At 52.5% G+C, this 14,200-nt stretch overlaps 1 protein-coding gene across 1 annotated transcript; it reads right to left on the bottom strand.

Annotated features, from left to right (window-relative positions):
• Nucleotides 1-4,911: 4,911 nt before the first annotated feature.
• On the bottom strand, nucleotides 4,912-12,465 carry LOC110147078 (keratin, type II microfibrillar, component 5). Its single transcript, XM_020908339.2, has 9 exons — nucleotides 11,937-12,465; nucleotides 10,013-10,221; nucleotides 9,381-9,441; nucleotides 9,142-9,237; nucleotides 8,319-8,483; nucleotides 7,933-8,058; nucleotides 7,322-7,542; nucleotides 6,552-6,583; nucleotides 4,912-5,904 (listed from the first exon to the last, which is right to left on the bottom strand). The coding sequence occupies exons 1-9, from the start codon at nucleotides 12,354-12,356 to the stop codon at nucleotides 5,711-5,713; spliced, it is 1,524 nt and encodes a 507-aa protein (XP_020763998.2). The 5' UTR covers nucleotides 12,357-12,465; the 3' UTR covers nucleotides 4,912-5,710.
• Nucleotides 12,466-14,200: the final 1,735 nt, after the last annotated feature.

Here is a 14,200-nt window from a genome sequence, read left to right as displayed (position 1 = left end):
CCAAGTCAATGCCTGTACCCTTCCTTGTTTTCCCCAATTGTTTCAGTGCTTCTCCAAGTGTGGTCCATGGACCACCATCTCCATTAGGATCCCTGAGGAGTGGGGGATGAGGGGATTGTTAAATATGCAGATGTTGGGCTTCATCCAGAACCACTGAAGCAAAAGTTCTGGAGATGAGCCCAGAAATCTGAATTTAAGCTAGTTCCCAGGCGATTCCCATAAAAATTAAAGAGCAAGAGTCACTGATTTGTGTGGGTGGCTCAGATCATTCTGGCTGTGGAGGTGACTTTCCCTCTGGTTTTCACAGGATCAGATTCAACTCTTTGCCTTTGTCCTCTGACTTTGTCAAAAGATCAGAGCCAGTCTGGGCCACCCACGGTGGGTGGGGTGGGGGCAAAGATAGAAAAGAGGAGGAGAGGGGAGCCTGTGTTGACGAGCACTGGTTAGATGTCTGGTACATCATATATGTATTTCATTCATTGCTTACAGCAACAGTATTGTACAGATACGGAAATTAAGGCTGTGAGAAGTTGAGTAACTTCTCATACAGCTGGTCCAGGATCCAAACTGAGGTCTGTGTATGTTAGTCACTCAGTTGTGCCCGACTCTTCGAGACCCCATGGTCTGTCCATGGAATTCTCCAGGCAAGAATACTAGAGTGGGTTGCCATTCCCTTCTCCAGGTGATCTTCCAAACCCAGGGATCCAACTGGGGTCTCTGGCATTAAAGGCAGATTCTTTAGCATCTGAGCCACAAGAGAAGCCCCCAATAGGGAATGTCAATGTTCATACACCTTCTGCTGCCTTGCCTCGGTTTTTCCCGAAGAATAAAATCATGGCCCATGCCGTTCTAACTGATCCTACCTTACTGACACTCCAGAGAAAAGAGAAGAAAGGAGACATAAATGAGTCTCCTGGAAGTGTTTGTAGGAACATCTCCTCACAGGTTCTGTCCTCTAAGAATCTTGGACAGACCTTAGTATGGGGCAGTTAACACAGGCCTCTTACGTGGGGATCCAGAATGAAAACTCAGACCTCTGGTCAGAGGACATTTGCCCCGAGGGCCTGGACAGGGGCAGTGGGCTCTGGGGGGGATCTCTGGTGTTGCTGTTTAGTCACCTAGTCATGTCTGACTTTTGTGACCTCATGGACTGTAGCCCGCCAGGCTCCTCTGTCCAATGGGATTCTCCAGGCAAGAACACTGGAGTAAGTTGCCAGTTCCTTCTCCAGGGGATCTTCCCAACTGGGGATTGAACCCACGTCTCCTGCATTGGCAAAGTGATTCTTTACTGCTGTGCCACCTGGGACTCTCCGCCTGCTATTCCTGCACTGACAATCCCCAAGAAGAGCCCCCAGGAAAGTCGGTTCAGAGTCCTCAGATGCGAGGGTGTCCTCCCTGGATGTGATGAGATGGAGAGAGGGGTTTCAGTGGACGACTTTCTTTCATTTGTTTTACAGGAAAAACGCTTATTTCTCCCACCTTACGTTATTTGGGATTTTTTTTTTAAAAGGATTAAAATAAAAGACCTGATTGGGTGGAAGATATCTTGCCCCAAGAATACATATTTGATGTCAAGACATAGAAAAACCTTTGAGTAGTTCTCCCTGGCAGTGCCCTCCTGATGCCTTTCAGAATGTGTCCCCACGAGACTCATTGGTCCCTGGGAGACCTGGGAGGACCCAGATCTTTTTTAGTGTGGTGGCCCCCTGGTCTCTCCTGGACTTAAAGGGTCTTCCAGGGGCTTCATCCTGGGCACTTCCTTGGTCTAGATTCCACTGAGTCTGAGCAGGGGAGAGAACTGGGCTCAGGGAGCCACTAGATCGCCTCTGTGGAGGGGAAGGAGTTGTACCAGGCCCCTCTGCCCCAGAATGGGGGAGGGGAGGGGGAGGTGGCAGAAATGGGGCAAGGTCTGCCTTTCCTTTCTGATGGTGACGAGGGGAGGGCGTGTACACGCAGATGTGTGCCTCCAGCGTTTCCTTCATTTTCAATGCAACAGCTCATCCTCTGAGTGCTGCCTTGACCTGCTCCCTTCCCTGCCAACTGACCTCTCACCAGTACTGTCCACTGCCCACTAAGGGAATAAGAGTGGGGCATCCAGACACGGGGTGATTCCCAGAAATGGTCATTTCTAATGTCCATGTCCATTCCAAGGAGGGTTATACTTTGTGGTTTCCTTGGTCATGTGGTTGATCTGTTTTTCTCACTATGCTTGGCTCAGGTGAGTAATAGCTTCAGTTTCTGTTTCCCAAGATTCCAAGGACTGAGGCAGAGAGCAGTTGGTGACACAGGTTGGGAGAAGGAGTGGCTCGGGCATGGGTGTTTGTGAGGATGGCCCAAAGCAGAGAGGATTTGCGACTTGGCGAAGGAGTGCTTGTGGCCTCCAGAAGGAACAGAGAAGACCCTGAAGTCTAAGCATACCTGATTTTTTTGAAAGCATTATAACCCATACATCCTCATCCTTTGGAGAGCCTGTGTATTTGAGGGAAGGGTGTTGAATGTTTGAATAAGAGTATAAAATGGACAGAAGGTCTGATTTTCTCTTGATGGAGCTCTTAGCTTTTGTGGAGTTTAAAAAAAAGGAGGGGGGAGTGGCAGATTCCAGGAAAGCCCTGGAACCACCCACGTGGGCCTGCTTTATTGTCTGGAACCCCTGCTCTCCTGGCTTTTTCTTAATCAAGAGATTTAGATCACTTGACTTTTCCTTAAATTTTTTTTTGTAATAAAACTTTAATCCTCAGTTACTCTTGGAGTGTATCCTTGACTTTCTGCAAGGAATAGCTCCTTTCCTTTGAAAAGAGAAGAGATGGTTCTGCATTTTTGCTGTTGAATGCAAGGGTGGGGGAGGAGAAGTTTCATCTCCATAAGCTGATGGCACCTCGGGCTGCTATGCACAGAACATGGAAACTTATTAAATAGCTGCTAACTCCCAGCTTCTGGTTGTTTGACTTTTCAATGCATGGTGTTATATTTTTGTTTATCAGATTTAACTTTTTAGTTACACTTGGCCCAGACCCATGGTAACATCAAGGCCTTTTCCTTAAAGCACAGGCTGCTGCAGAGACCCAGAACCACAGGAAGTGGCAAGGCTGGAAAATGCTTATCTCACTCACCCCCAAGCTGATGCCCAGATCATGGAGGCCACTTCTTGCACAGTGTCTTACTGAGACATGGCAGAGCTGATGCTCAAATTTTGATCTGACGTTTCAGCCCTGGTGACTTACCTTTCTTGTAGATGAATGATGTGCCCTAAACTGAATGTTGGCCTACTCTGACTATATCCATGCCCTTGAGACCCATAGAGGTGGGAGAAAGAAGGGGAGGGGGCCAGAAACTTGGAGGAAGCCTGTTTGGTATCAGCCAGCAAACCGTAAACAGCAGCTGCCTTGGCACTCAGGAAGGGCCAGCAGTCTCCCTGGAGTTGCAGCCCTTTGGGCCTGAAGTGAGGATTCATCAGAAGCCGGGTATCTTAACTTTCCTTCCAGGGACAGGCTAAGGGATGGGGCAACAGAGGGGGCCAGCAGGTAGAATAGTGATGGCTAATCTGTTCTCTAATGGAGAGATGGAGATGAGTCCAAGAGGGCTGATGTCTATACCTCTGCTTGACCAGCCTGAGTTCACCCAACCATCCCAGGCCTGACATGTTCTGGAGTCCCATCTGGAATTTAGTTGGGGGCAAAGCCAGGAAGAGAAATTTCCTGGAAGTCCTTCCAGAAACTTCCAGCTTGATCTAGTGTCCACACACACCCAGTGACATCCGTGGTCTGAGCCACAAAGAAAGAATCAGAAGTCCTCAGGGTCTGAGACACTGTTGGGCAGGAAAGGGAGGTGTGTATGTGTGTGTGTGTGTGTGTGTGTGTGTGTGTACACGAAGCAGGAGGGGAGGTGGGCAGAGGGAGCACTGAGCAAAGGCAAATAGGAAGAAGGGTGTGGAGTATATGTCCACCTACATGTCCAGGTGGGATGGTCCCTGGAGGCCTCAGAGAGCAGACTCTCCATGAAGTAGAGCCTGCATCTGAGAAATTGAGCATCCGGGTGAAGGGGTTGTACAGGACTGAGGAGAAAGTGCGGGAAGATGAGCTGGAGGAGACTGTGTCTGGCATAAGGAGCACATGCATATGCTGGAAAATTATTTGAACCAGGTGGTAGGGGATAAGAGCCATGAGTTTGGGATTCTGGCTGCTGGGGGGATGTGTGTGTGAGGAATGGAGAGAAAGTGGTCATGTGGGAATATGGAGCTGTGGTCAGGACTGAGGGGTCTGAGCTGGAATCAGGCTATGGAAGTGGAGAGGAAGAGGCAGAACCCCTGGGGGGTGGGGGGCTGGAAAGGACTGGTCAGCTAGAGATGGAGCAAGTGGGACCTGAGTGACAGACATGTTGGAGGGTCGGATGTAGTGGGAATTCCTAATAATGTGCTTTCCCAACCTTGAGAAATTTCACAGAAATAGCACTTGGAAAAACAGCATATGTTAAGAAACTGTGTTATGATTATTCTTCATGTTTTTCTTAGAATAATAGCCTTGTTACAAACCCCAAGGCCAGATCCAGAAGGGAGTATGACTGGGATCATGAAAGTATGGACTTTGGAACACCAGGTCAGCGTCAGGTATGAATACTGCCTATGCACTTGCTGATTGTTCCTGAGACTTTCCCAGAAGGGAACAGCCTGGGGTAAAAACAAGGAGATCTGAACTATGTTAGGATAGTGTCTTGGGGAAGAAAGATCAAAGAAAGTTTTGTGGTCTGCCATTAGAAATAAAAGCTGGACTCAGAGTGGACTCTGCATCTCAGGCCAATAGAGGCTGCAGGTGCTCCGACCCATTGCACCAGATTTCGTGTTCTGTCTTCACTCTCGTCGCTCACTCCCAGACCATTAGGGCAACAGTCGGAGACATTGTCGTTCACAAGATCACATGTCTTTGCATCGCAGCAGCATTTATTGAAACACAGATTGAGACAACCCAGAAGGCACGGCACCCACAGACAGTCATAATAAGAGGGAGACCCAGAAAGTGGCCTCCCCTTCTCCATCCCACCTGCTCTGGATTGGACAGATTCCCCCTGCACCGGCAGGGGGCGATCTGGAGCAACCATGGCGTTTTCTTTGAAATCTGTTAAGGTGTATGAATAGCAAGACCTGTCCAAAGTCAAAAGAATTCCCCTTCACAATAGGCCTCTCAACTGGGAGGTCACAGGAGGAGTTTGGCTGGAACAGGTTAACCCAGAAGAAGGCAATCAGTTAGAGAGACAAGCAAAACACAAACCCAGATGACCAAGGGGCAATTCCTTCATGCAGAGAACTTCCCAGCCAGGAGAAGGGGCCTGCTGGAGTCGGGGTGGCTTCCTCTCTGATTCTCAGGCTGAGGGAAACCTGGCTGGATGGTTAGGCTTATTCCTTGTGCCAGAGGAAGGCTGAGTTTTCATGATGCCCGGCTTCCCTGGGTGACTGGTAGGGTCCCAGAGAGCTTGGTGAATAGCACAAATTGGACGCGGGGATTTAGGAGTCAAATCTGAGTTGAATGAAAGGGCTGGGAATGACTCTTTCTAACTGAAGCCTGTTGGAGAACCAGGAAAACAACTCCCTAAAAGGAGAAGGTGGAGCGGAGAGCGGCGGAGGGTCTTTCCCTTGTAGGAACACATGGAAGATTCTGGAAGCAAGCACACATTTTTTTCCATTCACACACCCTTCCGTGCTGGGGGGATGCAGGCGGGGCTACGCAAAACGGACAGATCGGCTGCTCCCACAGCTGAAGCTGGAGGCGCGGGGCTGACAGGGGACGCAGGAGTCGGGCGCCAGCACCGTGATGCTGCCCCCGGTGGCCACGGGGCCCGAGGCGATCTGGCGACCGGCGGTGGTGCTATACGTGAGGCCCCCACAGGTGACTCCACCGCGGGAGCTGCTGACACCTGTGGGAAGAGAGAGGACAGGGGAGCTGAATGGACCACAGTGATGTCGCCAACCCCAGGACAGGCCCAAAGGGGCTTCTGCATGCATGAGCTTCCTCCTCCCAGATGAGTTTAGTGGTTCATAACTCAGACCTTGTTCTCAGCCTTCCTTGGCACCCAGGCGAGAAGCAAGCAAGGACCCCCAGACACAGTGGCAAAGCCGAAGTGAAGTTGTGTCCGATTCTTTGTGACCCCATGGACTGTAGCCTACCAGGCTTCTCTGTCCATGGGATTTTCCAGGCAAGGGTACTGGAGTGGGTTGTCATCTCCTTCTCCAGGGGATCTTCCCAACCCAGAAATCGAACCCGGTTCTCCCGCATTGCGGGTAGACGCTTTACCTACCATCTGAGCCACCAGGACAGCCCAGTGGCAAAGCTGCTGCACCCTTATTTCCCTGGCATGCAGTTCACATATCCACCAGTGGAGGGCGTTCAACGATGCCTTTAATTAGGGCCTCCAGGGAGAAGGGGGCGAGGGAGGGAGCAGGGAACATGAAAGGCCCCCTCCCAGGTCTGGAACTTTCCAGGTCCAGTAGGTTAGGCAGTCCGGCTCAGATCTGCCCATCAATAAAGCTAGTTTTCTAGGGGGGGTTTCAAGCAGGTACTTACAGACATTCACAGAGCCCACTCCTTCGCACAGCCTATGGGAAAGAAAAGTCCATTTAATTCCAAGCATTGAGCCGGATTCCTTGAGGCAGATTCCTGGAAGCTTGGGCACAGAGGGGGTCCTCCTGTGTACAGATCCAGTTCCCCAGAGGCAGGAAGTGCTCCCTCAGAGTTTGCCTTAAATGCTTATGCTCCTTTAACTATTCACTGACCACAGAGACAAGGCCTTCTGCTTTTCAGCAGAGGTGAGCGAGGCTACGAACTCCTTGCACTACTTCCGATCGGAATGACTTGGCCCACCCTGGATAGTGCCGATCAGGCTCACAGAGAGCGTGTGAGAGGTCCTGGTACCAATGAAGAGCTACAGCACAAACTGCATCGACCTTATAATGTACCCTCTTCCAGGGCAGGCCGAGTGGCAACCTCCTACTGGAGGAGAGTGGATTTCAGAGCCACAAGTCTTGAATGAGGGTCCTGGCTCTTCTGCTTATTAACTGTGTGGCCCCGAGACAGTCACTGAACGCTGGGCCTTATTTCCTTATCTTTGGATGGGAAAAATAATACCTGAGTTGTAAAGATTAAAATGAGCACTGAGCACAGGCCTAATAAAGCACTCATAAATTACTATTACTATTGAAGCCTGAGCTGTATTAGCAGGGGCAAAAATGCAGTTCACATGTGGGTTCAGGGAAATTCACCCCCAGAGGACCAGGGCCTCCTCCTTCTAGACCCCCAAGGGCTTCCTCAGCCTCACCTCTGCTTCTCAGCCTCACCTCTGCTCCTCGCCCTCCAGCAGGCGTCTGTAGGTGGCGATCTCAATGTCTAGGCCCAGCTTGGAGTTCATCACCTCCTGGTACTCCTTGAGCAGGCAGGCCATGTCCTGCTTGGCCTTCTGCAGGGCCTCCTCCAACCCGGCCAGCTTGCAGCGGGCATCGTTAAGGGCCGCTTCGCCCTGCTGCTCAGCCTCAGCCACTGCGGCCTCCAGCTTGGTCCGCTGTGGGGAAGGAGATGTGAGGATGGGAAGGTGCAGCCAGGCTCACCTGAGCCGAGGGAGCTGGGGCAAGGATCCCAGAGAAAATTAAGTTAACCTCCTAAGAGCAGGTAGTTAATGGGACTATGAACACAAGGGAGGTGATGGGCACTTTTCATCATTTCCTCTTGATGGTGCTGCAGGGTGGCCAGGAGGGGAACATCAGTGATCTGGCTCATCTCAGCTCCTGTGCTGTGGGAAGTGCCAGGGCTCAGGCACCCTCTCTGGGCCCCTGCTTTCTCATGGGAACACTCTGAGGCCTGATTAGGGCTAGACCTTTGCTCTTCCACAGGCAAAGGGCCTGGTGCTACAGTCTTCCTGTGCTGGGTATTCAAGCCCTCCCAGAACTCATACCTGACACTTGGCATTTTCAATCTCAGCTGTCAGCCTCTGGATCAGGCGGTTCAGCTCGTTGATCTCCTCCTTGGTGCGGCGTAGGGTCTCCCCATGCCGGATCACTGTGGCCTTCATCTCCTCACACTGGGAGGAAGCAGAGAGGCTCCTGAGGCTCAGAATGGGACATCTCATCCATTCAGGACAACTTGGATAATTGTGCAGGTTGTACAATGTTCAGCCTGTGCAACTATGCATGGCTACCTTGCCCTGACACCCATATTGAGCTGTCTCTTTCTCACCAATCCTAAAGATCAAAGTCCCCAGACAGAAGAAGCCTTTTCTAATACACACTTCTTATCCTTTCCAGTGCCATGTCTAGGAGGCAGGTGTTCTGGACCACTCACCTTGTTGCGGTACCAGGACTCAGCCTCAGCCCGGCTGCGACTGGCAATGTCATCATACTGAGCCTTAATCTCAGCGACGACACAGTCCATGTTCAGGTCCCGGCTGTTGTCCATCTTCACGATGACCGAGGTGTCTGAGATGTGGGCATTGAGGATCTGGATCTCCTGGGGGAGCCAAGAGCCAATGCATTTGGTTCTGGTGTCTGGTCTGAGTAACATGCTCTACCTCTGGGGGCTGTCCACTCCCTGGAGGACCCACTGGTCACGCATGATACATGACTCCCACTCGCCTTCATTCACACACAGGTACATCATTAGTGAAGCTGGAAGGGGCTCTAGAGGTCAGCTGGGGACAGCCTGTGACTTAACAAATGGGGAAACTGAATCCCAGTGTGTGAAAAAGGCCTGACTCAAAGTTGTTCAGCAGGGAAGCTTGGGTGTGAATGCCAGGACTAGTGATCTGTCCAGGAATTAAGACCCCTCTCTCACTGGAAACCCACCCTACCCACCCCCTGCACTCCCCTCCCCACATATACACTTTCATATCTGTGTAGAGACCTACACGCACTCAAACCAGCACACAGGCACACACACTGCGACACAGAGAGACCAGAAGGACAGAGACGCCCAAGCACACACGTGCTGCACAATCCTCGGCGCTTATGTGCACATGTCTGACAGTCTCACAATACGCCCACTGACATGTGTGTGCATGTTCTTCACATGCTATCACCCGCAGGGGGTGAATGTGCACACAGTCTCCGCCCTGGGTCCCCACAACTTCCCTCCCCGCTTCCAGGCTGGTTGGCAGGGGCCCCCTCACCTCGTCATAGAGGCGCTTCAGGAAATTAGACTCCTCCACCAGGGCCTCCACGTTGGCCTCCAGGTCTGACTTTCGCAGGTAGGCACAGTCCACATCCTGGTGGTGGGGTGGAGAGGAGTGGGTGAGCGTGTGGGAGGAGGCCCCGGGAAGGTGGTCTGGGAGGGGGTGGCAAGCCATCCCACTGGAGGTGGTGTGCACAGAGGTGCCTCTCCCTCCCTCCCACAGCCCAGCCCCCTTACCTTCTTTAGAACGACGAACTCATTCTCCGCTGTGGCCCTCAAAGCTACCTCCTCTTCATACCTGGGTGTGAGAGAGACATAGGCTGGAACTGAGGAGTCAGGGTTTGGCAGCCATCCAGGACAAGCTCTTCTGGGGGTCAAATGGGGGTGAACTCTGCAAACGTCATCCCGGTCTCTCCCTGCTCTATTTTGTGCGTTGTTTGTGGGCTAGCCCTGTCCCAGCCTGGCTTATTCCACCTGAGTCCTGCTGCCTCTGGGATGAGATCAGAGAATGCACACTCCACACCCAAGTCTACAATCATCTTTCCGTCCTAGATCCAAAGAGGGCTGGTGACATGGGCAGGGAGGATGTGGAGCCCAGGTCAGGAAGGGGAGCAGGAGGAGCAAGAAAGCCGTGGAATCCCACTGGGCTTCCTTACTCCCCTGAAACCAGCTCTAAGACCCATGGGCCACCAAGGAGTTGAGGTGGAGCCAAAGAATCTTTAGAGACCTAGGCCCCTACTGCCCACCCTCTTGGGTAGCAGGCAACTCCTCTTGGCAGACAGGCAGGAATCTTCATGAAGCTGCTTCAAGAGGGTTGTGGGCAGAGCCTTCCCCCTTCACCCTGTTATCCCAGGCGGTGCCACACTCACTTCTTCTTGTAGCCCTCCAGCACCTCCTGCACGTGGTTGAGCTCTGAGGCCAGCCTCCCGCTGTCGGCCTCCACGCGCTCAGCCTCCCGCCTCAGCGTCTCGATGTAGCCGTTGAACAGGGGCTCCAGGTTGCTCTCGCAGCAGCGCTGGTTCTGGTAGAACTGCCACTTGGTCTCCAGCAGCTTGTTCTGCTGCTCCAGGAAGCGCACCTGCCCAGTGGGAGACAGAGACTCAGAAGGAGACCCAGGAGGAGCCCCGGGAGGTGTCTGGCTCCCCAGGGCTCCCTCTGCCCCAGCCCGGTGCCCGCTGAACAGCCAGGCCGGCAGGGGGTTCAGCTGCTGAATCCCTGCGACTCTGGGGACCTTGCTCCCAGCCCCCTAAGGAGGCACTGTGGGAGGGAGTACCCCAGGCTTGAGGCCAAAGGTCAGATTCACATCCCAGGTCTGCCACGGTAACGGCAGCTTGTCTCACCTCTGGGTGCTTGGTTTTCTCATTCCAAAACAGAGATGATAAGAGTACCTTCCTTCAAGCTGTAAAGATTGAGCAAGCTGCTACATGTAAAGTGCTTAGAAGAGTTTCTGACACACAGGAAGTGCTCAACCAAGTTAACTATGACTTTAATTACAAGTTCTTCATTTATGCAGCAAACGTTTACTGGATATTTACTGTGTGGTCCCAGGGCTTGTGCTAAGATACACACACACACACACACATACACACACATCTTTATGACTGTACCTACCAATCAATTTTATTCAATTCTCACAACCCTATGGGGGGAGATCTTGTTTCCCCTATAGTACAGGAAGGGAAAAGGAGATCCCAAGGTATGAAATGACTAACTTATTGTCTCTTAATTAGTCAGGACTCAGGATCCTATGTTCCTTGAGTCTCCTTCACCTGCCTGTGACCACAATCTATCTGGTTCAGTTCAGCCGCTCAGTCATGAGAACCCTATGAACAGTCTGTCTAAGCAGCTCCCTAAGCTCTCAGCTTCAATTTGTTATTAAAAAAACAGAGATGATAATATCTACTCCAGTGAGTCATCTCAAGGATTAACTGAGACCACTAAAGAAAGTGATAATAAGAACATCCCCCCTACTGTCCCGTCACCCCAGATCCCAGACCTGAGTCTGGTCCTATCTCTTCTGCTGCAGTAAGGCCCAGTGGACAGAGGAGCCCACACGAAGGCAGGTGCAGCGGTGACCTTTCTGGGAGGCAGCCAGAGGGCAGCTGGGGATTTCTCACCCTCTGCACCGGTGGGTCTCTTCTCGCCAGTCTAGTGGCCTCCCCTCCTCCATTCCCAGCTCTGCACCCATGAAGCATCCTGGAAAGCCTGGTTGGTTGCCTATAACATCTCCTCGCCCACTACTCTCCTTGGAAGAATGCTAACAGCTAACATTTTCAGCCACTTTCTATGTGCCAGCCCTGATTGCACAGGAGCCCAGCTAATCTTCAAAGCAAACATATGAAGCCGGTTCTGTTAAGGGGACAAGCAACACGCCAGAAGATTCGCACTGCGAGGGAGCAGAGGCGGGGAGGTGGGGAGGCGGCAGGGCTCTGAGCAGAGCCCCAACTACTTCCCAAGCTGCCCCACCACAGGCCTTCTTTTCTCCCCACTGCCCCTCTGCTCTTCCAACACGCAGTGCCCAGTGTTTCAGCGGCAGCTCGGATATTCCTATGTTGTCTTGTCTCCAGAAGCGCAACACTTTACAGCACAGACTCAATTTCTGGACCACGCTGAGCCACAGATATAGATATACTTTGCTGGAATTACACAAGAAAAATAGATCCTTCTGCACAGATTGGCCTGCATTTCTCTCCCATGGCTGGCGGCCATAGGCTGGCTCCCCTACAGACTGGGACCTTCCCAAGGGGAAGGCAGGGCCAGGGCCATCTCTGGACCATCCCAGGCCTCACTGACCTTGTCGATGAAGGCAGCGAACCTGCTGTTGAGGTTCTTGATCTGCTCCTTCTCCTCATGCTTCACGCACTGCGCATTGGGGTCGATCTCCAGGTTGAGGGGCGTGAGGAGGCTCTCATTGACGGACACGGTGGTGATGCAGGGAGGGCTGAGGCCACCCACGCCGCCGGAACGGTACCCGAAGCTGCGGCTGCAGGAACCAGCACGGAAGCCGCCCACCGCTATGCGGGGCCCACAGGAGCCCAGGGCTGAGACGCTACGGCTGCCGAAGCCCGTCAGCCCCCGGTAGCAGGACACCCCTCGGTAAGGGGCGGCAGTGATGCAGCAGCGGCTGCCCGTTTTGGGGGCCACAGCCGAGCAGGAGCTGAAGGTCCTGGTGACGGAATATCCTGGACTGATTCTGTAGGAACGGCACGACATGGTGTGGATCTGTGTGGATGGAGGTTTGAGCAAGGGAGTGTCGAGGGCGGCGGGTGCGCTGGGTAGGATGCTTCTGGACCCTCTGATCTTCCTTGGTCCTTTTATTGGTGGGGAGAGCTGGGGTTGGCTGCATAAAAGAAGTGAAAAGCCATTTTATGTTGTTTATTGGCTTGGGGAGTTTGCCAACAACTCTCCAAGGACTCGTCTTAAAGGTGAGCTCAGCGGTGACTCCCGGCCTCCGTAAAAGTATTGAAGATGTTATTAGGGACACTGAGCGTTTGCACTTTTCATCTTCAAAGCTCGTTTACATACATTAAGGTAATTAATTTTCTTGCAGTCTCCTTGTCAGATGGCCTCAACCCACACCTGGAGACGGGTTTGAACACAACAGTCTGGAGTGGCTGAGTGTGGGGTAGGGACTGGGGCCACCATCTCCAGGGAGAAGTTCTAGGGCCCCAGGTTGGGGGAGACCACCAGAGGTCATCACCTCTGTCCTCCCGGCTCCATACAGGATACATTCTTGGGTATATCGTTGTGTTTCAGGGGCGGATAAAGCAAGAGAGCCCAAACCCACTCAGGCAGCATGGCTTGGCGGTGGTTCAGGTCCAGAGAGGCATTTGATCATGCTCCCTGCAGGGCAGAGGCTTGAGCCCATGGTCTCGTAGAACCTTCTGGATTCCAGCCTGAAAAGTTCTGTTCCAAGGCCTTCATTTCTCACCCACAAAACTGCAAACCACTTAACTCTCAATGGCCACAATAATGGCCTCTTGTGGATAATGGGAGGAGGCCTCCCTTTAGACACTTTCTCCCACTTGACTGAAAGGATGGGAGAACCCAGTTCCGGGAGACCCCTGCTGCTTCGAACTTGCTCTGGACACTATCTCTTGGCTCTTTAAGAAGAAACAGTTCCTGTGAGTCCCAGTTCCTTCCAAGATCACCAGCCAGGAGAGGGGCTCACCCTGTTTGTCAGCCCCGGAATTGTCACTCCTGGAAGAACATTCAGAGACTAATCTGCACAAAGATGGGGGAGGAAGGTGGCTTTTCTTGTCCGAGGACACTGTGATTTCTGGCTCCCATGGGCTCTGAAATCTTGGCTCTTTCTAAAGTCCCCACTTCCCTATGTGTCCTGGGGCCACTTATTAACATAATGATGGCTATTCTTTAATGTTCATTGAGTACAGACCTGGGGATGTCGTCTGTGCCCCAAGGGAGGCCCACCAGATCCCTGAGGGGTTAGGAACTTCAGGAAGAAGGGCGGAGGAACGTCCTCTGAGGGCGACAACTCCTCCGTGGAGCCTGCCAGAACCGAATGCTGTCCCTGTGCCGCTGTTCCTGAATCCTCCCTAGACGCCCCACTTTCTATCCAGGGTCTGCTCTTGTCTTCACAGCCAGACCCACTGCAGGTCTTTGTCCAGCACCAGGCTGGCTGGTCTCTATCTCCACATCCCACACCTGTCCTCCCGAGGAGGGCAGAGGCCCTGGGGAAGCGAGGAGCAGGTGGCCTCAGCTGGCACCAGATATCTTCAGATCGGAGTCACCCATGGTGAAGCAGCGGGCATTTCGCAACCTGGGCAATGGAGTCCAAATCAGAGGACCTGGTTTAAGTGCCAGCCTGGACATTTCCTAGCTGTGTGGCTCTGGGGACATTCTTAACCTCTCTGAGCTTCTGTTTCCTTGGCTGTAATGTGGGATTCATTCTTATCTTCCAGGTTTGTTGAAAGGATTAAATGGATAGTACACAAGAATGTACCTTGGTGACCAAAAGGGTCTGTTTAAGGGAAAGGAACGCTTCCTATCAGAAATATCCCTGCTCCCCCGTCCCTGCACCTTCTCACTCAGCAGAG

The sequence above is a fragment of the Odocoileus virginianus genome, chromosome 24 (genome assembly GCF_023699985.2).
Source record: "Odocoileus virginianus isolate 20LAN1187 ecotype Illinois chromosome 24, Ovbor_1.2, whole genome shotgun sequence".
Taxonomy (NCBI): domain Eukaryota; kingdom Metazoa; phylum Chordata; class Mammalia; order Artiodactyla; family Cervidae; genus Odocoileus; species Odocoileus virginianus.
The sequence above is the reverse complement of the archived record's forward strand: the minus strand, read 5'-3'. Positions and strand labels throughout refer to the sequence as shown.

What these genes read in the sequence shown, in the direction of transcription:
- LOC110147078 (XM_020908339.2), bottom strand. Translation starts at nt 12,356, where the DNA reads ATGTCGTGCCGTTCCTACAGAATCAGTCCAGGATATTCCGTCACCAGG. An exon ending in TCGCTGCCTTCATCGACAAG is followed by an intron (nt 10,222 to 11,936) that starts GTCAGTGAGGCC and finishes CCCACTGGGCAG; the next exon opens with GTGCGCTTCCTGGAGCAGCA. An exon ending in AGTCCTGGTACCGCAACAAG is followed by an intron (nt 8,059 to 8,318) that starts GTGAGTGGTCCA and finishes GCTTCCTCCCAG; the next exon opens with TGTGAGGAGATGAAGGCCAC.